This window comes from Castanea sativa, chromosome 3 (assembly GCF_040712315.1).
Source record: "Castanea sativa cultivar Marrone di Chiusa Pesio chromosome 3, ASM4071231v1".
Lineage (NCBI taxonomy): Eukaryota > Viridiplantae > Streptophyta > Magnoliopsida > Fagales > Fagaceae > Castanea > Castanea sativa.
In genome coordinates, this window is record NC_134015.1 from 52,988,199 (window position 1) to 53,011,751 (window position 23,553).

The following is a 23,553-nucleotide window of genomic DNA, read 5'->3' on the forward strand; positions in this document are numbered from 1 at the left end:
ACCAACCAAACAAACTGGAAGCCGTGAGCAGGATCTATACAGAATTATCGTAACTTTAGTGTATGTCTCCCTCTAAGTCAGAATAAATATCTTTTCAAAATGTCTCAGATTTTAAAAGGTAATTGATCTAAGACTGCTTATGCAATGTGAGTTAACATCCTATGTTGACTAACCTTACAATGCTATGTGCCAGTTAGGATGTTATTTGAGACAAGATTCAAAGGCACAACCTACAGCTGCTAGGGAATATTATAATAGAATGAGCTATTGATAAAAGGAGGTGAAGCAACTCCTATTCTTATATAATCTCTAACATTGTCCACTGTAGGTGCAGTGTCAAACTGTGTGAATCTTGCTATTCCACAATCCACATGCTATTCACTTTGATTGTTAAATGTTAACTGACTTATTTAGAAGTTCAAGGCAAACTCCCAAAAAGTGATGTACTTGAAATTCAATTTCCCTTATCACATCCACTTCTTAAATTGGCGGATGTCCCTGACCTTTCTTCAGTTCTGTTCACTGCTATCACATTGAACAAATCTACAAAAACTCATTAAATCCTTCAACTAATAAATTTACATGCTGTTCTCACACCCTATTATCCCAAAATATCTACAAATTCAAGATGCAAAATGCAGAATATAAAATGCAACCTATTAACAATTGGGAATTCAAAGGTTACAACTACATGATGGCCAGGCAGTTCTAGCTTTTGTATTAACTAAGGAAGAAATATTTCGTAATAGCACTTACAGTTTCTATCACAATTCACAAGAACTCGATCAGACTCAAAGAAATCATATATGAATCTATATAACCCTGGTAAGTTATCATAGTGTACCTATTGTCAGATTTCCTTTCAATTAAGGGTGAACATGTGTCACCAAAACACTTCTCGGCCTGCTCATTCTTATTCAAAATGTATGTTAAGCAAATGATGCAAAACGAAGGCCATAATTTTCATTCACCAGCTAGAGAGGCACATGCATCAATTTAATGCACTTTACTAAAAGCCTGTCAAAATCTAACTTATTAGCCAGAAAATGAATTCCAGTAAAAGAAATGGAAAAAGTACATTCATAATCATAAGAGAGGTGCTACGTCCACAACATTTTTACAACATTTTTACAACAAATCATAGGTGGTTAGTTATTATTGGTTCAAATTTGAACTTAACACTAAGATTACTTTTTTGCCCCAACAATAACAACCAGTAACAACTGGCCACTTAAGATTTGTTGTAAAAATATTGTGAACATATCATTTCTCTAATCATAAAGATATTCCGTCTTATCAATGACACAAGGAAAATGTTAAGGCTGAAATCAAATTAACTATATAATGCATTTAAACTGTGTGACAACAAATGTGATAAATGTCACTTCAACAATATAATTACATTTTTTGAGATTGATAACACATCAATTTGTAAGGCATATGGTAAAATTTGCAATATATCCATCATCACTCATAACACAAAAGGCCAAGGCAAACGAAAAACAAAAGGCCATATAATCATTATGAAACAAATTATCAACCAATTACCATAATAACAAGCAGATTGCTATGTTAGCCACAAAATTTACATACCTCTAAAGACAAAGGAATCAAACTCTTGCCTACCAACCAATAGACCCATATGCACTAAACCAAACCAAAAACTGTCTAAAACCCTTTAGGCCCATCTTCCTTCAAAACCTCAGGGTTTTCAGCCATAGAAAGACAATACTTAGCAATCTCTCTAAACTTAGGCACACTCCTAAGGTCAACCTTGGTGCCATCCTTGAGAGTAATGATAATGTCACCCCACTCACCTATGAAGCGTGGCACAACCTGAACATCCTTGATCACATTGTAGGAGAAATCACTCCTCTCCTGACCCGTCAGTCCTGAAATAACCGTGACCCGCAGGTTGGTGAACCTGTACCTCAAATTGAAGGCCCTTGAAACCGCAGCCAAAGTTAATGGTAGCCAAAACAGAGTGAAACCCAGAAGAAGGTTGGCCAAAAGGTCCCCATAGTGAGCTCCACCATCAAAGAAAATGGTTTCCTTCGTGGGTTTTTTAGAGTTGGTGGTGGTGGTGATGGTAGAGGGCTTGTTGGTTGGGGAAGACACGTGGAGCTTGGTGATTGGTCTGTCACTTTTGAAAGGGAAGTTAGGATGGTGTAGTTTGGAGAAGAAGTGGAGGGATTGGTGGTGACTTAGAGTGGTGGTGGTGGTGGTGGTGGTGGTGGTGGTGGTGGCGGCCCTGGTGGGTGAGAGAATTGGAGTGGAAGCCATGGAGGTTTATCTGTTAGAAACTGAGTTTGGGTGGTTGGTACTTGGTAGTTGAACTTGAAAGTGTTTTTTTTTTTTTTAATTAATGTGTTTTTGTGAGTTTTCTGTGTTTCTATTGGGTGGAGAGGAAAGGTGGGGCCCACTGAGGAAGCTATGTGTTTATTGGGCAGAATTTTGCCACGTGGCAGCTCAAAGTTCAGCCTGGAGTCCAGTTCAGTCTTCAGACCCAGCCCGAGAGCATAGAAGGAGGCCCAAAGTGTTTTGGGCTAAAAAGTGTCTTTGATAGGAACTGTTTTGTAATCATATTTATTCAGTTTTAGTAGTTAATCTTCCAAGTAACCAATTCTATTCACTTGAACACTTATTTGATAAGTCTACTTCCATTTTTATTTTTCCAAAATTATTTTTTAGAAAAATTTTAAAGGTATTGGGGCTAATAAAACAATTCAATTACATCAAAAATAGGAATCTCAAGGTCCACTTATTTGAGAGAGGCCCAGCCCAAGAGCATAGAAAGAGGCCCAAAGTGTTTTGGGCTGAAAAGTGTCTTTGATAGGAACTGTTTTGTAATCATATATTTATTCAGCTTTATGGCCCAAACATAGACTACGGAAAAGATACACAGTTTTAATTTTTGGAGCCATAAGATTTTTTTTTTTATAATAACTATAAAAACCAAACAATATTATTAGTTAGTCAAGATTTAAAACAAATTTGGTATCTAACAAATCGAGTTTTTTGGACTCGATTTTGGAATGCTAAATCGAGTGCGCTAAAGTCAATTTCAACAACGTGGTAGCTGATGTGGACATTTGGTCCATGTTGGCATAAAAATCGAGTCCTACGGACTCGATTGCTTTTTGTTTCAGCACTCGATCTGTTTCAGCAACCGATTCTTCCTTTCTCTTTTTTACTTCTTCCGACCAAGCCTCAAAAACCCATGAACTAATCAAATCCAAAACAAATCAAATCCATTCTCCTGAAGTTTTCGCTTGAAGTTTCCATGGCTTGAAGTTTTCGCCGCCTGAGTTTGGTTGGAATTGGCGCCTGGGTTGCTGGGTACGTGTTCTTCTCCTCCACTAGAGTGGAGGCGAGAATTGGCGCCTGGGTTGTTGGGTTTGGTCTGAATCGGCGCCAAGTTTTGCATCATTGCTTCTTTGGGTTTTGCTGATCTCTGGGTTTTGATTTCTAGGTGTGGTACTAAATCGTCGTTGCTTTGCTGGGTATGTGTTCTTCTCCTCCACTGGAGCGGCGGTGAGAATCGGCACCTGGGTTGCTGGGTTTGGTCGGAATCAGTGCCAAGTTTTGCATCATTGCTTCTTTGGGTTTTTGCTGATATCTGGGTTTTGATTTCTAGGTGTGGTACTAAATCGTCGTTGCTTCTTTTGGTTTTGTTGATCTCTGGGTTTTGATCTCTAGGTGTGGTACTAAATCGAGTCCATAGGGCTCGATTTTTATTTGACAGAACTTGAGTCCTGTGGACTCGAGTTCTATGCCAACGTGGACATTTTGTCCACATCAGCTACGAACAATGATGAAATCAAGTTCAGTTCACTCAATTTAGCATTCCAAAATCGAGTCCAATGGACTCGATTTGTTAGATACCAAATTTGTTTCAAATCTTGACTAACTAATAACATTGTTTGGTTTTTATAGTTATTAAAAAAAAATCCCAACGTTTTGCAGTTAACTCCAATCTAGCTGCCCAAGAGATTTTGTGGTTCAATGGCACTGTTCAGTTTTTTCATGAGAACAAATTAGGTTGGAATCTTTTTTTTTTTTTTTTTCATTTGTTGTCAACAAAAAGACTTGAATCTAGCTGTTTAACTCGAAAATACAACAAAATAATAGTGGCACTATGGATTTATGATGCATTTTCTTTCATTTGAGAAGTCTCTACAATATTGCATGTCTGTCTCTTAAATTCCTCTATCTTATGTTTGTAAGATTTGATCCCAAACTTATAGTGCGAGGCTTTATCATTTGAATTTATTTGGATGAACTAGTTTTTATTGAATTATTTTTATAAAAGATCTATATATATATATTGATTTTTTTTTTTGTTTTAAAAAGATATTTCAAAATAGAGAGTATGAAGTTCTATCATATGGGGCATTACTTGAGATTTTCTTTATTTAGACTTCTACCTCAATAAAGTTTACATTTATATCAAAGTATTAGTTCGTTGAATTAGCAAGTGAAGTAAATGCATATATTAATTATTTATAGTTGTGCATTAATTATTTTTATTAGAGAAATTTATATAATTAGTTTTATAAATTTTATATAAGAAATTATTTTTATTTATAATAATAATAATAATAACAATAGTTTATTTAAAATATGACATTCCTCTTCATGTTATATATTAAAAATTTTATTCTATGTAATTAAAAAATTACTAATAAGATAAATACATTTATTTTTTATATTAATTATTTAAGTAGTGCTTTAGTGATTTAACTATAATCTTTTTTTTTTTTTTTGAGAATCAACTATAATCAAATTTTGTTGTTAGTTTTCTAAGATTTATATGAGAAACAATTTATTTGAAATATGATATTTTTGGTCAAATTACTTTTGCAATAGTTGAAGTAAGTCTCTCTCTTAGAGACTTGAATTCTGACATTTGTCTTCACACCTCACAAGTACTTATATTTATAGAGTGGTCATCGCACCAAAGATGCGCGGTAGTGATATTTGCATTCTTGAGTAGGCATGAAACATGTCTATCTATATTAATCACTATATCATGCAATTTTCAAATTTGTAAATACATATAAATGATCAAATTGCTATATTATCTTTCTTGTTTTTCTATTTTGTTTATAAAAATTAAACACTAAATATTACAATTTTTTACAAGAAAAATTATTGAAATATTGGAAGAAACTAATAACAAAAATAAATAACTATTACCAAATTAACCCCTCTTCCTAAGATTTAGGATTTATGATTTAGGGTTTTATAGTTAAAAATTCTCTCTTATTTCTTCCCATCCTCTGTAATGTATTCAAGAATTATTGAAATTTTTTGACAAAAATTCTTAGTTCAAGAATTTACTCTCTATATATATCTCTAAATACGAGATCTCATTCACCCCTATCTAAATCATTTTTCTCATTCCTCCGTCTCCATGGCACTCTATTTTAATCATCTATCTCATCCCTCCCTTTCCAAGGCAAACAATTCCTATTACAAAGCTTGCAAATGAATATGGCAGATTTGTTTTCCACCGTGCATCTTCCGAAGGTATTACGGAAATTTTACCAAGTGGGAAATTGATGATACCAGGAGATTTTGGATTACATGCCATAATGAGTGCCTAATGAGGAGTATGGATCTTGTTGGAGAGACAATCATACTAAGATACTTAAACTGTAGCTAGAGAAAGAGAAACTGGAGCCATACTATCAAAAATGTGGCAAAAAAAATATAAGCAATGAACTTAACAACATGTCTACTCCGTCTATTTGAAGCAACAAATATCTACTCAATCTCTTTGAAACTGCATCTCTTATAAAAAAAAAATTCAGTATTGTTTTCTGCAATTGTCTTTTTTTAATTGTAGTGTTAATATACTATTGATACTTTTCTTTTAAAAAAATTGCAAACCATTTTCTTGATTCATAAGATCCAATCTTTTTTTCTATTACTTGGACTTTTCTTTGTCATCACGATGACGATGATTCAATAGATTTCATTCTAGAACAAATTGCAATTATTCTAGTGCAAATTGCAACTGTAGTAAGAGTTTTGAGGGCTCATATAATAAATAATAAATGAAAAGACTTCTGAGTTTTGACTCTTAGAGGGCTTCTTACGGATATTATTGTCAAGCACAAATTCTTGCATCAATTGGTAGCAAAAGCAAAACATAATACTATTTATGTTGTTAGACAATGCACTTAGTTTATTTAATTAATTAATTAGAGTCACCATAGTGGAAGACCGCAATCAAGAAAAGAGTCCAATTTCTTTAAAAAAGAAAAAGAAAAAGAAAGAAAAGAGTCCAATTCCATTTAGCAGTTAGTCTTCCAATTAAGCAATGCTATTCACTTGAACACTTATTCGATAAATCTATTCCCATTTTCATTATTCAAAAAAAAATTAGAATTAAAAAAAATATTTTGGGACTAATAAAACACTTCAGTTACATCAAAAATAGGAATCTCAAGGTCCACTAATTTGATAAATTTATTCCCTTTTTTATGCTTACTGTTACAAATAAAAGGAATAGTTTAGTAATTATAGTTACACTTAAAATAATGAATTAAACTAACTATGTAAAAATGTATGGTTTTTAATAAGTACCAGCACATAAGCTACTCTAATAAGACAAGTTCAAGTTTCACATGTCAAAAGGCAAGGTAAGTGCCCTGCTTATTTTTTGGCTCAACATGCTAGGAGCATAGATTTGTAATTTGGATAATGAAAAACCCTATTATGATTGAGTCAGTGACTTAAAATATAATGTTTTTATCTTTTTCTTAGTAAAGTTGCGATTTTTTCATTTAAAAAAACTGAAAATAAGCTAGTTTTTCAGTCAAAACAAAGCCCAAGTTAACTGGAACCAATACATTCTTTAAAAAAAATTGTAGTTGTGATTAGTTTTTCAGTCAAAACAAACCCCAAGTTAACTGGAACTAATAGATTCTTTATAAAAAAAAAAAAAAATTTGTGATTAGTAGGCCATGTAAACCCATGGACCTGGTAGGCCATGGCCACTGGCATGGGCTGGTAGTAACAGTGACTACACATTACAACTATCATTCAATTAAAAATTTCAACAATTCGCCCCCAGGGCTACAGCCTCTTTAATGCAACGAAGTTACGTTAAATATAATAATAATAATTATTATTATTATTATTATTATTATTATTTTCTGAGGGATACCATAGAATTTGAATCCCTGAGTTGGAGGATACAGTCTCTTAACTGAAATTGAGATCTAATTTTTTTTTTCCAAATATATTATTAGATTAAAAATCAATGATACATATGATAATTTCTTTTTATCATAAGCCTTAGACAATAATGTATTTCTTTTTTGGTGTGGGTGAAATTTGAACATAAATATCTTATTCAACAAGTAGAGATAACTTATTAGATAGGAGATAAAATCACTTCTATTTACAACTAACAACTCTTACTAGGCTTCCCACGTCTAGTACAAGAAATGAATATTTCTTGGGTAAATTATGTATTTAGTCCCTATCCTTTGTCCCATATATCAATTTGGTTCTTAACCTTTTAATATTTTGTCAATTTAGTTCATGTCATTATTTCTTTGATGAAAATTACTGATGTGGCAAACAATCAAAAAAAAAAAAAACTTTGTTTATTGCCACATCAACGAAAACTAATTTTTTAGTTTAGCTGTTAGCCAGATCAGTAATTTTTATCCAAAAGATTACAACAACGACTAAATTGACTCGGCACTGAAAGATTAAAGACCAAATTAACACAATTGGAAAGTTAGAAACCAAATTAAAATATATGGTGTAAAGGATAGGTACCGTATACACAGTTTACTCATATTACTTTTTATGATCCACTTTATATATTCCACCAACTACAACTTTACATTTTTTTTTTATAAAATAACTAAAGTTTAGAAGAAAAAAAAAACCAATCACGCATGATATACTACAATCGGTGGAACATAAATAATGTTCCATAAAAAGTAGTTCATAAAAAGGATTTGTCGACTGAGTAGAAAAGGGTGATGGAAAGCATAAGGTGATACTTTATCTTCAAGATATATGGATCCAGCATCACAATCGCTTTTGTCCCAACTATTGTATATTAATGGTCTTGCGTGTCAAAAACTATACATAAATAGTGAAGTTAGCTATCATTTTCTTGAATTTTGATAAGAGGTCTTTCATGAAAACCTAAAAAATACACTACATATTCTCGAAATGTGGTTGGCCTTTAGGTGTAGGATTTTGGTTCAAACTTTATATATATGGACATGTCCCAGCTAAGCAAGATAATAGAAAGTAAGTTAATTTATAGATCATGTAAGATTTTTTTATATCAAATATGCTTGAGTTTCCCTAATAAATAAGTGAGTACTAGGTCTTATAATCAGATAGGACATGAGGTGTAAATAATATAGATTCCTACGTACGTAGAAAACAACTGCTACATAGTTTTTTTTTAATGAGTGAAATGCAACATGAGGTTGAGGTGTAGGTTGGAAATTCTTTAGTCGTACGAGAGGAGACAAAAAGGGAAAAGGACTGGTGGCCTCTCATAAAGTAAATCAATGTTCACACTGGCTTTCCAATTCTACACTAAACAATCCTTTTTTTTTCTTTTTACACAAACCCTTGGAATTAACACTATAAATTGGTTCTATTGAATATATTTTTAGTTAATTTCTTATATTAGAATTGGAAAAAATGGCTAAATAGTTTTTATTTTTAAAGTATGTAGCAAAATACTTATCTTTTCAAAGTATTTAGCAAAATATTCATATTTTAGAACTTGATCGAGTTCTAACCATTTTTCCTAGAATTCTTTATTTACATCTTTGTTACAAAACAATATGGAAGCCAATGTGTCCTGAAAAAAAAAATCTCTTTAATTAATATATACAGTAAAAAAAAAAAAAAAAACAGTTTTTGATACGATGATGAATGTTTTCCTTCCAATTTATATACTCAAGGGCTTATGTTTGAGAATCAATTTTTTTTTTTTTTAAAAGAGAAAAAAAAAACTTGCTTATCAATCATATCTCCTATTATTGTAATAATGAGATTATTGTATATTTTACACAACCTTTTTTATATTGTAATATATATTCTGTAAAATAAGTATAGGGCAAGAATTAAGATTTAAGAAACCCAAAAGTGATATAACTCAGATATCATGTCAGAATAATTCACGAGTCCTGCCTAGTATATCAAAAGCAAATTATTTATTAAAGACTTCATCACCAAAGTACCAAATTATTTATTTCACTAGTGTAATAAAGGCTTCTTTCCACATCTAGTAGTTCCCATAATCACTAAAAGCTGCAAGTATAAAAATGTTGTGTTAGCCAATAGCCATTCACAAAAACCCACAATTCATGTTATAACTTTATTAATTAATTAGAAAAATATATATTTTATGAAGCATTACAACTCCTCAATTACGCATAATTGTGATCATCTTATTAATGCCTGTCACATGTTGTCTTAGTTTTTATGGTCACAATAATCGCAAACATGCTGGGAATTCTCATATGCAGGCAATATTATAATCCAAAACCTAATCCAATAAAATGTTTAATTACTTTAGGTACTAAAAAACCACAAATTCACGTGGCCACTTGACCTGCTTCATCTTAAACAAGGAATTGTTAATTTGCCACTACACCATTTTAGTTGGAAATCATTAGTTGGCTTTGAAAATTGTCATCAAAATATGCCAAAGTTTCCAGTCATGTTGCAAAAGATTATTTAAACCATCCTCACATGATCCCACAAATATATAAGAATAAAATAAAAATACATACTGGGGCATAGTTTTACATGCTCGATCTTCTTTAATTTCTTTTGGCGTCAACTTTGATTTATAAATATGTAGAAGGATTTTCATATTTTGTCACATGCTTGTTCATATATAAATAGAGTTACTGGTTGTTAGAATCTAATTATCTGTTGTGACAGTTTTTGCCAACAACCGTAAAATCTATAACACTATCTAAAACCCTTGTGTCCAATTCATCCAATCAAATAAAAAAAAATCAATATACTAATAATTCCGCAACTTGAACTATTTTCTCTCTAGACTTCAAGTATTTTGTATATGGGGATGTACTGTGAGTAATTTGATTAATTAAGGTTTCTCTGTGATTAAAATAGATATAGTGTTGTGGAGGTTATTATCAATTAATTTATGTAAATGTAAAAGTGTGTTGATTTACTGTCTCGTTGTACTTTCAGCTTCATTTGTTTGTGGATTAATTTGTAGCCACAAATGGCAATGTAGTTTGATATTTTTTGCTTGAGAAAAAATGGATAAAGCACGACTAAGAATAGTGTTTTCTGTGGAAGTACATAATTTATTGCTTATTGAATTTACACATTCAAGTGTTAGAACAACTCGTACTTTTAAGGCTTAATATTACTTTCAAGTTTCAACCTTTTTAAAGTGCATATTCAAATCGAAAGCATGCTTACATAGTTACACACTTATACTACATTAAAAACACATGATTTGGAACAGAATTTTCAAAAGAAAAACAGTGTATAAAATAGCTTTATTAAGGCTCTTATCACGAGTGTGACATCAACCTTGATTTTACGTTTTATCCAATTGCAAAAAAGTTAAAATGTATGATGCTCATACTCATTTACAGAATACAAATAGTATTTCAAATGGAATGTGATAGCGATAGAGTTTTATTTTTTTTATTATTTGGGTGCTCAATAAAAAATTAGTGTAACAGTAATTTGTCCATTCATGTTTAGACATTGGATGTTAATTACCTAGACAAGCTAAAAGTTTTTAAAAAGAAGATTGTCAATTTATTAAGTAAGGGCCAAATCGACTAAAATTACATCACATTAATTTACGCATAACTTAAAAAGAATATTAGAGATTATGGAATAGTACAATGGAATGGAGTGCAAGAAATATATAGGTAAATAGTTACCTATCTTAAAAACAAAATATAGAGGGAAATATTTTGTAAAGGTTAATCAACATGATCCTTGACTGAAATCAGATAATAGTTGCCGACAACTGCAATTGGGTTGTCCCACAATCTCCTATTCTTAGCCCTCTATCCTATTTTTAAATGTCCAAAAATATGACAATCTTTCAAATGTAAACATCTTTTTCATTAATTTGCTTTAAAATAAATAGTAGTTTTGAAAAAATTTATATCTTAATTTGTTTAAAAGACAATAAAGTAAATATTTCTTACCTCATTATACTTAAATAATGTTCACTAAAACAGCTAGATCTTTAAACAAGATAAAGGAATATATATAGAGGAAGTATACTTTGGTTTCGCCAGAGTAAAAAAAAAAAAAAAATATATATATATATATATATATATATATATGTTATTGAGAATAAAAATCTCATGCGTCAAAAGTATTCCATTTTATGTTTCACTAATCACAATTTCTCACATATTTTTTTACCCTTTATAAAGTATCCAAAATTTAAACTAAAAAAGAAATGATTCAAACACATGGCATTTAAAAAAAAAATTATCATGCCATTTAAGCTATTGTTAACCCCAAAACTTTATTTTTAGATTCATTATAATTGACAAAGTGGTAAGACCATTTCATTATGTGCTTGTGGGGAGTAAAAGGACCCAGGTGGGCATATGGGCCTTTGGGCTGTAACATGGAGGGCCGACCTGCTCCAGGATTAAACTCTATGAGTTGGCCCATACGCTGAGGGTCCGAGGATACAGCCGAGGAAGAGTTTCACCTCAGACAGATCCAAGAGAACTCAAGATTTCATTATAAAGGTCAAGGCACAACTCTGGAAAGACTAGTGGTTAAAAGGGGACATCCTGAATCTTCTAGATGTACCAGTATTAAAGAAAATATCAAGAGTAAAGGCTGCCACCTCCGCATTAAAGGCTCTGCACCTACCTCTCTGGCCGCATTAATGGGGAGGTGACCCCTGAACAGTGAAGTGAAAACTTCTAGTCACTGTTCAAAAAGTATCAGGGAATGAAGTATAAAAGGGGGGTAAAGGCCAAAGAAATAAAAGGAAAGGAAAACAAAAAAAAAAGAAATTAAGAAATTGTAATCTTGAAGGAAGAAAGAGAAATAATAAAGAAGTAGTCCTCGGCTCGAGTCTGAGGAGATCCATTTGTCATTATCGTTCGTTATTTACTTGTGTTTGTTTATAAAAGCCTGTTATCAAGCTCCCAGTACTTCTAACCTAGGTTTCAAGCCCACACTCTACAAATTCTATTGTTTAAGGCTCATTGGGCCTGAGCTCGTGATTGTCTTTGGGTCCAAGTACAATTGTGCACTTACAGTGCTAACAAATGACAATAATTAATATGGAATTTTTCAATTCTAAATGTATTTACAACACATATCTTTAGCAAGGTTTTCAGACCTAGACCGTTCATTGAACCATAAAAGAAAGAAATTCAAAATTCTTGAAGTCGAACCGAGGTCGAACCGTGATGATGTCATAATTAATTTAATAATTAATTAAAGCCTAAATATAGATATTGAATTTATAAAACTAGCAAAATTGACTAATATATTTATATATGTGAGGAAAATTTAATAATTTTCAAGCATATATTTAATAATTAAATAAGAAAGTTAATATTTTAATAAAATAATAACGATGAAAATATTAAAATTTATGATTAATTTTTTAAGTAAAGTTGAATATCTTTGCAGGATTTTAATTATAATTTTTTTATTCCTTGTAAGAGATGGATAATTTAATTAAGTAGAATAAAATTGTGTTAAGTTATTTTTATTATAAAAAAAATTGCTAAGGGGTTGGACCGCACGGTTCTTGCCACCGATTCTTGCGGTCGGTTTTAGAGGTTCACGAAATTGCCACATATGCCTTATTCTCTATATTTAAAAAACTGAATTTCTATCCGGTTCTCAGTTTTCACAGTCTGACCTCTCGATCCCGTCTAGGTTTGAAAACCTTGATCTTTAGTGGTTTTGTTTAAGAAAGAAACACTATAATATCATCGAATTTCCATTGTTGTACAATACAGTAATGTAGGGGATGCTACATGTATCACGTGTTTTTGGCTTGTACTTGTGCCACAGGGCTAAACATGAATAGCAGGAAAACCTTACTATGCATACATTATACGTGTGGTTAGCTTTGCTTCTTTGAATAGTTTTGTTTGGACTTTTGGCCAAAGTCGGTTGAATTGGGACTTGGATTTAGGCTTTTGGGTTTGTCAGGCGTTGCGAGCAAAATAGGGCATCAATATTAAGGATGAAAGTGGGAGAGATTATGATTTCCAAGTCGATATGAGTGTATGTTACATGAACACGCACTGTATATTGTACAAGACATGTATTAGATTGATCTAAATTATATGGAAAATTATTGACTTTCTCATAGTACAATAATGTACTACATATTTTTCACGTGTAGAGTGAGTTCTATCTTAAATTTATTTAGAACTATCTATTATATGTGAAAGAAGAGAATGCTGTAAAATTTTAGAGTTTTACTAAGGTATATATTAATAAATTATTTTAATAAATTTTTTATAGAAAAATAAAAAAATAACTAATTTTTTTGACAATTTTTTTTAATTTCTTGTAAAAAAATTTTAAAATAAATAATTAATATATGCGCAACTGTCCCTATAATTTTATTCTCGAGTGATTAATGTTTTTGAATATAGCATAAATATAGCTAATATTTATGGTGATGACTTCACTCGGTCAAAATTCTCATTATTGAGGCAATACAAAAGAATCTAGTCGACTTTTCATTTTGGCTGTGGAGTTAAAAAGGAAGCAATAAACAGCTATACAAAATGTGAAATGTGAAACAGGAAGGACATAGAAAAGATAAGAGTGAAAGAAGGAAAAAAGGACACAGAGTAGAGAGAGGAAACCATGAAAGTGGGGATGAAAGGGACTGTCTAGGATGCTAGAGTGGGTGACAGTGGGTTCACATGAATTTCTTTCTACCAAGGACTCAAAAGGGTACAGTAAAGTGTGAAGACTATGCTGAGGCCTGAGTGCCTTAAAGTTGGGTTTGGGTACACAATCAATGACATATATAAAGGTTTTTGATTCCCATTCCCTTCGTTTGTCAGCAGCAACAATGAAAAATTACCAAGATCCCCCTCACGAGAGAACGACCATTTCCAACTCTCCTTGTTTTTTTGTGCTCTACATCTGCTTGTCATGTTTCCCTCTTGGAATGTGTGTTAGATTCTCTCTCTCCCTCACTCTTTCTCTCTCTATTTTTTGCATACTTTATTAACTTCGAGTAGATTTTGTTCACCTTTGGTACTGACTGATGAAATCAGCAAAACAAAATTGAGTACAAGGACTTTCTTTTAATGCACTTAGCCAGTTGCCAGCATTTTCCTTTTGGCAGTACAAAGACATGATTCCAAAGCAATAAAAGAAATTAAAAACGTAAGGAGGGAATCCCTCTTTTTATTATTTTCATGGTCCATGCTAGAACTGCGACTAGTCCTAACAAATATGATTTTCACTTGGACTTGAATTTTTTCGCATAAATCCAACTAAAGAAGAAACATTTAAAGTCTAGTAAACTTGTAGCAGTAGTAGTAGTATGTATATAACTCCAAGACACATACCCTTTTATTCCTCCATATAGTTTATCAACCCCACTTGGAAATTCAACTTGCTATATTCTAGTTTAATTTATACACCAATATTCTTCTAAAGTACCAAAATATGGTTTTAATTAAAAAGCGCCATGATGAACAAAGGTCAAATTAATCAACCCCTCTTGAAGATTTTCACCACTCTGGGATAATAATATTCAAATTCAATTGAAATGTTGCTGCTCCAACCATGGCCAAAAGGCTGATTGATCATCCATGCCACAAAACATAGTGCTTAAGCTTTCTTCTTTGACCATTTGATCCATCTTTTGGCATTGAAGTTCAGGCCTTGATGTGGTTTGGAAGAGTTGAGCCACACTGCCTGGAGGCCTTATCATAGAAGTTGGAAATAGTGGTCTGCTTGTTGGATGAGTGGATAGAGGGCTATCAATAGCTGGTGTCCTTGAGATATCCAACTTGATCTCAGAGCTATTCTCACTTCTATTGCTGCAGGAACCCTCAGTTTCTTTATTGAGGTTGATAGATTCTGTTGGTTCTCTATTTTTTAGTGCCAGTATCTGTAGCAATTAAAATAGACCAGTTCAGATGAAAGCATAAAAACGTAAATGCTCAAATGCTATAAGATTCCATACTATCAATTTAGTAGGTAGAATTAGTACATGGAGAAATCAATCAAATGAGAGCTAGCCCAGATGGGTCTGACTCTGAGAGATCTCTCTCTCTCTTTTTAGATATGACTACCCTTTGGTCCCAAACTACGATCAATCAAATATATATACATTAAAAAAAATGATAGGAACAGGAGCTTTTTAAAAAGCCATTATTGGTTTTTAGAAGTTCTTCAACAGCAATAAGGCTCTGAAAATCATGATGTAAGAAAAAGTCAAAAAGCATAAATCTTAGCGGGCAAAAAAAAAAAAAAAAATCATGATTTCCAAAATCTTTATTTCAACACAATCCACACTCCCATGCAGAACTTGAAATATGTGTTACAAAATCAACAAGCAAAAGATCGCAGCAGAACTAATGACTTAAAATTCAACTGAGGCTTCTTTTTCTTTTAGACTCAAAATATTAATTGGACGCGTGTGTAACTTATCGATAAAAATAAGTAATAAAAAAAAATTCAGTGAAATAGAATTAAAATTTTGGAAAAAAGAAAAATCATTTGCATCTATTGCTAGGAACTAACCTCTGCTTGAAGTTTTTGGTTCTGAGCTTGGAGTGCATCATTATCTGCTTTGACTGCTTCAAACTGTCTCTTAAGAAGATCATAGTCTTTCTCCAACTGTTTTGTCTTCCACCTTGCTCTCCTGTTTTGGAACCATATAGCAATCTGTCTTGGCTGCAGACCAAGAGCTCTAGCCAACTGCATTTTCCTCTCTGGCTCAAGCTTGTTTCCCAACTCAAAGTTCTTCTCAAGTGTCTTAACCTGTTCCATGTTAAGCCTCCTCTTCTTCTCCCCTACTTGTGATCCATCATCAGACAAATCATCCTCCCCATTACCATCGTCTCCCAATTCCACACCTGAAAATGACATGGATCTCTTCCCTAGGAAACTTGCAACCCCTACATAAACAAGAAAAAAACATCATTTAAAGCCCATACTAAGATTTTTAAGTATTTGTGAGTGTGTGTGTGTGTGAGAGAGAGAGAGAGAGAGAGTACTTACCATGAAAGTCTTGAGGTGTGCATGAGGGTAGGATTGGATTGAGAGAAGTGGGATGTTGATTATCATCTTCATGAGGAGGTTGAAGCATGAAATTTGCTGAGAAGAAGGCCATCCCATTACCAGTCATTATCTTCTAACTAGGCTTGTGCCACCAATCTTAAAAGCCTTGATGATAATCTGGCTGTCATGTTGAAAAAGAGAGAGCAGATTTGAAGATACACTGAGTGGACAAAATTTAGTGTAAGAGAAGGAAAAGAGAGTGAGTGAGACTTAATTATATATCACATAAAAGTAAATATATATATATATGGATCTCTTCAATCGGAAGTAGATGCACAATTGGAATGATCATTGGCTTATATACCTTATCAGCTTCTAGGAGAGTCTACTATTCTTTTATATGTAAGGGAAAAGGAAGAAAGAAAGAGAGAGAAAGAGATGTATTTTTTTCTGTAGTTCTCTTCCTATGAAGAGTGAATTCTCTTTTTATATGTTATTTGCTATATCAAGATAAATCAGCACTATTCTCTACTTCGTATAATAATAATAATAAAAAAACACTATTCTCTACAGAACATACTATATATAACCAATATGATGTACACTTACAGTGACATTTTTTGTATAAAAGGGAAACGTGCTGAACCATGTCAATGGTTACTTTGTAGTCTTTTTTTTTTTTTAATAATGTTTTTTGTTTTTTTTGTTTTTGTTTGTAGAATTTGCTGTTATTTTCATGTAATGTTAATCTTCTTTTCATTCTTAGGAGACATGCAGTGGTGTTATTCTTAACAAAGACAGTTGTCTATAAATATAAATTTCAAAATGGGAAGCAAGCACTTTTCAAGTAGCTTGATTGATTCCATGGGTAAAGGAAAGAAAATGGGTTCATATTTTATTCTTCTTAAATGTGAAGTAGTAGACTTGAGAGGAAAAAGAAAAGCTCTAAAAGCTCCAAATGATTTTTTATTTCAATAAACGTATATATGAACTAGAGCTTTCAGATGGAGAGATGGGTGTTGTTTCATACAGTGAAAGAAAAAAAAGAGAGAAAGAGAGAGAGAGATTTGTGGTTACTTAGAGAAAGCAACTTTGCATGGTGTGTGATTTTGATCAATGATAAGGACACACTTATTGTTATTATTATTATAATTTTTTGTTCACAACTGTTGTTATACATTGTGAAAAATCATTTTTACCATTCCAATATCACTTTTATTTGGTTTATAATTAACAATGTTTTCATTGTGTGTCAATCGTAGTACACCATGGATTCCAATTGGCTAAATTAGTAGAGTTCTTTTCTTGTTGTCAAATAAAATGTTTAGGGTTTGAACTCAGCTTATTCTATAAGTCAGATTAAGATGATAGTAAAAAATAATCATCATTATGCCGACGTGGTAAGAGAAAAGAATTGTATAGGTATAGTTATGGGTGATCTTTTTATGTAGCCTTAGATTTTGAGAGGAGAGATAACTTGAGGAAAAAGAGAAATGAGTTGGCTGTATCTTTAGGTCCAAAGGGGGATTGAATTTGAGAGAGAGAGAGAGAGAGAGAGAGAGAGAGAGAAGGGGCAGGAATCTAGGGGATGGGTCCAATGAAAGGGGGGCAGGGGTTGCTACCTAACCCACCAACAGGTATCGTGCACAAGGACGAAGGTCTTTCCCATCATCCATTATCCCTTTTTTTATTTTTCATTCAATCTCATCTCACACACCAAAGCCAAAGCCAAAGCCAAACCAACCCTGTGTAATGCCTTTGCATGTCTAGACTATATGTATAAGAAAGAGAAAGAGAAAGAGAAAGAGAAAGAGAAAGTGAAAGTGAAAGTGAAAGTGATCAGTGATCGAGTGAGGTTTTAAAAGTCTTAGCAAACAAATATAAGGCTGTGTGTGTTAAGTGTAAACCCTACACAGTAGAGAGAGCTGGTCTTTTTCATCTTTGTTGCTAAGTGTTACCCCATCCCTGTGTTCGTCTCCATCCCCCCACTGCATCCCACTGTTCCTCTCTTTACAGCCACTTCTTCCCATTTGGCCTTCCTTGCTGTCCTTTCCTTTGTCGTTTCATCCCTTTTTCCTTCATTTCCAATCAAGATATCATCTATTTCAAAAGATTTCAAGAATATTCATTTCATTGTAATAAAGATTTAATTTTTTTTCTTAAAAGAAAAAAGTACCCCCATGCTTTTAAATTAAATTGCCAAGTTTAAAACCGTAACAAATTAAACCATATAGTTAAGCTAGTTAAACAGTTGAGTTTAAAATCATATCAATTAATATGATTTTAAACAAACCAAATTATGAAGTTTAATTTATAATAGCCTTAAGTTTCAAAAAATAATTTAAAAACTTTTAAAATTTTAGGGTTTTGAGCTCTAATTCCCAATGCTATAACTTTTTATCTTTAATATAACATAATCTTCCTTTTATAAACAAATGGAGAGGATCTTAATACTCATATTCTCCCTCAATCAGAGTTTATCATTAACAAACAATAAGAATGTATATCTTCTAATGTTTTAAAAAGTTGTACATCTCCTAACTCGTTAGAGGCCGAAACTTAAGTAATAATTTGCAAGGTAGTCACCTGACCCCATTGCTTTGTTAACATATTATAGGCTTTCTAGCTGAACATTTTACCATAGGTTTTTGAATTGGAGTCAACCAATGAACACCTTTAGTCATACCATATGAGACCTTGCAGGGATTGTTTTGTATATAAGTCATCATTTGCATTGAGCTACAGAACTAGAGAATGACCATATATATACCATTTTCAACTTTGAAGTCTATTTCTCATTTTATCTGCCTTTGGTTAACTTTACCTTTCACAATTTGTCAATTTTGAAATGTAAAGAAAGTGATCGAGTTCACATCACTCGGTAAAAGGACCAGTACAAAAGTTACAATTGTTGAATGTGGTCATGCTTTTTAACAAAGGTTATATATCAGAAATAGTGTGAGCGGGGTCACTCTTCACAGCAAAGCAGTAACTATCCAAGTTTTGTGGATCATTTTTGGTTCTTTCTTTCATTTTCCTACTCTAAACTGATTCCATCATATATAGAAATAAAGCAGCACAAAGGGTCAATGATAAAGAACTAGAATTCCAACGCAGGGTCCCGAAATAGCTTATTTAGCCACAGACATACATTGCCACAATTTTCAATTTGTGTGTCATACTGTCATTTATTTGCTTGCCGATGTTCCAATCAACCTTTCAAGTGATTGAATGTTTTAAAATTGAATGGTAAAAAGCCAATGACATCATTCATCAATCCAATTTTTTATTTGAACATGACAATTGATGTCTATCTTCTTCTGTTTAACAACGTTTGATAAAAGTAATCTCATTTTCAATCTACAAATTTAGCATGTACATACGTTTAACATATGTAAATATAAATTCATCAATTCAATTTTCTATTTGAATATGACAACATTTGATAAAAGCATTCATATTTTCTTTCTACAAATTTAGTATGTACATATGTGTAACGTCTCTCTCTCTCTCTCTCTCTCTCTCTCTCTCTCTCTCTCTCTCTCTCTCTCTCTCTCTATATATATATATATATATATATATATATATATATAATGTCGAGCTTAGAAGAAGAAGAAGAAAAGAGAAGAGAACAAAAGAAAAATAAGGTTAAAATAATCCTCTTAACCATAAAATAAACTAATCTGGACATTAAACTATTTTGCATCCTTGAAATTTTAAAAGTATGACGTTCTCACTCTATGGAGCCTCAAACAATGTACATATGAACTTTTAGGATTAATTTTTGTTTCACTTGTAAGAGAAAGGATTTCACTCAAGTGAAGATTGGTTGCAAATCTTCGAGTAGCTTCAATACTTGTCTTTTTACATATTCCTAAGTGTTACAAACCCAAGATTAGAATGTCATGATATTACTGATCTAAGTTCTAACATATATAAGGGGTATTTGGAAATTTTTATGTTTGACCGGAGGTAAAAGAGAGAAGAATAGAAAAGAGGAAAATGGAAGATAATTAAAATATACTAAATTTTAGAATATTCTAATCACCTTCTCTCTTACTCTACTCTCTCTTACTCTACTCTCATATCCCCTTCCAAAAAGAAAGAGATAAAACTTTTCAAGTTTCAAAAATAAAAAATAGATCATAAAATATTTTTTATAGGAAAACTAATGCAAAATATAAAAAAGGAATCAAAGAAGCTTCTCAAAAAAAAAAAAAAGGGTACATCACGCATGGGATGGGACTAGTAGCAGTACGAGTATCAAAAACGTTGTGAGAGAGAGAAAGTATGCGATGGGTGATCTATGTCAAATATGGCCTCGTGGCTTTTGATGGAGAAATCATTGGTTGCCTTATTATTCTAATTCTACCATGAGGATGAATCCAAGAAGAATCAAAGGACCCCACAATCTGTGAAAATGGTGTTGATGGGACATGAGGTATAGGGTCCCACACACACACAAAAATAAAATAAAATGTTTCTTTAGTATTGGCCAAAGACAAGCTAATCTCAGCTGCACCACATGACTTCATTAGTTGGAAGCTGAAGGGGTACCCCAGTGGAATGGGGTGGATCCATGTTCCTTAACCCATCTCTCAAATTTTTTTAAAATAAAAATTTTGTTCAAATAAAAAAAAAACCAATTATAATTATATAAATAAAAAAAACCTAAAAAATTAAAAAATAATAATAAAGAAAGAAGATGAATCTTCTCCTCCACATGCCCTCTTGCTTATGGGGGTTTCAGCTTACTCTGATTCCATGTGCAATTCTTTGCTTGACATCTCACTCTCTCTTTGTGGAGGGTTTTGTAGTTTCTTTCATTTTTAATATATATATATATATATATATATATATATGATTTTTGGATTTCCCTTTGGGCAAGGAGATATGCTTTGATAGTGATTCACCAACCACTGGTCCAGTTATGTTTCAGTTTTATTACTTAAAATTCTATTCCTCTGTGGCCATGTGTAGCCACATTGATCACAACCGTCCATTCAGCAGGACAATTTTATATATTTGGTCACAAGTCACAACTCGAAAAAGTGCCTATTGATGTGAGATCACTCGACCCCCTGTGTAAAAATTTGAAATGGGTTCAATGAAGACAACTCTTTTTTTTTTTTTACTGTATATATATTTACATAAATCCCACATATATACCATGAGAGTTTGATAGAGTAGTGGCTAGATGCGATACCTCATCTTCCATATCCACCAAAACAAAATCCATAAAAAGGAGGGTATCATAGTAAAAGAATATTGCAAAATAAGGTCAGCTAGAATTAACAAAGATTAAAATCAGAACTAGCATTCTGATCCGTAAATGCAAAAAAAAAAAAGCATTTTGCATCATCAAAAAAGTTATTTAATCTATTTTACGAGTAAAGATTGATTCAGTATTCAGTTACACTTGATCTGTTGGAATGGTAACACATGTTTATTTTTAATAATTTATTATTGTCTCAACGAGTTCAGTGCATTGAAAGCATTGGACCCAAGCTTAATTAGTTCATATTTTACATTACTATTTTAACAATACTTCCTGCATCACATATTCTATTCTTTTACAAGTTACAATTCTATTTAATTATTTTTTTTCCTATTTTACATCACCATTATAATAATACACCCTACATCTTATACTCTATTTTTTTTGTGCGATTAAAATAATTGTACGTGGAATAAAAGAATGATGTTTAATATATAGATGTTGTTGCAGTTTACCTTACTTTTAGATGTTACTGTATGCAAAATTCTCTTTTTATTTTAATTTTTTTTATGCATTAGGTGCTATTAGTAACGTGCAAAAAAAAGATAAAAACACAAAATGGAGCATCGAATGGGATTGCACTTAGGCTGGGTTTGGATTGCAACAGACCATGCGTTTGTGTTCTTTTGTGTGGGTCCCATGCACTATTCACAAATCTACAAGTACAAATTTTAGCAAAATTCAACTTTAAAATTGGGTCTCACGTCACTATTTACATATTTAAAAATTATTTTGATACAGTATTTTTAGTTTTCAGCAATAAGCGGTATCCAAACAGACATTTAGTATTGGTTTGCTATGAATTTTTTATTTTTAATTGGAGAATTACAATGAAAGAGAGAGAGCATTTGATTCTTAGATGTTTTCATAAAAAAAATAAAATAAAATAAAAACTTGAAGATGTCAATTGAACTACGCAACTCTTAATAACTTGGTGTGATTCATTTTATTTAGAAAATAAATTTAGTAAAAGTACAGCTATAACGTAATGAAGAAATATTACAAAACATTGTGAAAGGGAATTAACAAGATGAAGAAGAAAAAAAAACCCAAATTATTGTTTTCGTGTTGGTTGGTATAACTTATATTTATTGGTTTGTTCTATTTGAATTTTTTTTTTTAACATTATATAGCAAGTTTAATTCCAAATTTCTTTTCCGAAATATATACCCCTTTTCTTATTTTATATAAATTTACAGTTTATTTAAAATTTGTGAATGTGTTTTTGTTTGTTTATTGTAAAACTAGTTTCGTATACTTCATGTTTCATCAACCAGAATGTTGGGCCATGAGCTTGGATGAAAATAACTAGTTTCCTTTTCTTGTAGTGGTGCCGAGTACAATCTCTAAAAGCTGAGGAAAGAAGAAAGATTCACCTAAAGTATGATCTATTTAGCTGTCAAGCCTTTATAAATGTTACCTGCATTTAGGCAAGTTTGTCCCAGTACTGAAAAACACTATAGACTATAGTCTTCGGAAGGATATTGGTTTACGATATATTTATAGAAACTTTTTATAAGAAATGAAAAAAGTAATTAATTTTTTTAATAACTTTTTATATTTTATGTAAAAATTGTATAAATTTTTTTTTTTAAAATTGGTCCATTAACAATTGTTCTAAAACCACCCGTTAACAGCAACCATATATATTATCTCAGATAGTTTTCCAAGTAAAGAAAAAAACGTTCTTTAATACAATACCCCAGAGTCAGACAATCGGGCCCTATCATTTTGAGACTCTTCTTGCTTTTCAAGAATAATATTCATATATTACTTTTACTTTATAATATGAACTGGTGAGTGATAACCAAAAGTTATCTATTGAGTATGTTTATTTGATGTTATTTCAAAGAAAGGAATATTTTTGTAAAATTTTATTTTAATGGGTGGTACTGTCTGTGTCTCCATGGAGCCATGGACTTGTTGCAATCGTATCCCTTACATTTCACAAAACAGCATTGACAATGAAAGATGAGACTCCATCCCCTGATTAGCACAGTTCAACTAACATCCAATAGATTATTATC

General features: G+C 31.9%; 2 protein-coding genes across 2 annotated transcripts; both read right to left on the reverse strand.

Annotated features, from left to right (window-relative positions):
• Positions 1–1,428: 1,428 nt before the first annotated feature.
• LOC142627470 (uncharacterized) lies at positions 1,429–2,335 on the reverse strand. Its single transcript, XM_075801339.1, has one exon. It carries the CDS (start codon positions 2,281–2,283, stop codon positions 1,669–1,671), a length of 615 nt encoding a protein of 204 aa, XP_075657454.1. The 5' UTR covers positions 2,284–2,335; the 3' UTR covers positions 1,429–1,668.
• Positions 2,336–14,567: 12,232 nt separating this feature from the next.
• LOC142629472 (homeobox-leucine zipper protein ATHB-13-like) lies at positions 14,568–16,740 on the reverse strand. The gene is made up of 4 exons (XM_075803466.1): positions 16,613–16,740; positions 16,249–16,429; positions 15,769–16,145; positions 14,568–15,133 (listed from the first exon to the last, which is right to left on the reverse strand). The coding sequence occupies exons 2-4, from the start codon at positions 16,373–16,375 to the stop codon at positions 14,780–14,782; spliced, it is 858 nt and encodes a 285-aa protein (XP_075659581.1). The 5' UTR covers positions 16,376–16,429; positions 16,613–16,740; the 3' UTR covers positions 14,568–14,779.
• Between the last annotated feature and the right edge of the window lie 6,813 nt (positions 16,741–23,553).

What these genes read in the sequence shown, in the direction of transcription:
- LOC142627470 (XM_075801339.1), bottom strand. Translation starts at nt 2,283, where the DNA reads ATGGCTTCCACTCCAATTCTCTCACCCACCAGGGCCGCCACCACCACC.
- LOC142629472 (XM_075803466.1), bottom strand. Translation starts at nt 16,375, where the DNA reads ATGACTGGTAATGGGATGGCCTTCTTCTCAGCAAATTTCATGCTTCAA. An exon ending in CACACCTCAAGACTTTCATG is followed by an intron (nt 16,146 to 16,248) that starts GTAAGTACTCTC and finishes TTGTTTATGTAG; the next exon opens with GGGTTGCAAGTTTCCTAGGG. An exon ending in ACCAAAAACTTCAAGCAGAG is followed by an intron (nt 15,134 to 15,768) that starts GTTAGTTCCTAG and finishes TAATTGCTACAG; the next exon opens with ATACTGGCACTAAAAAATAG.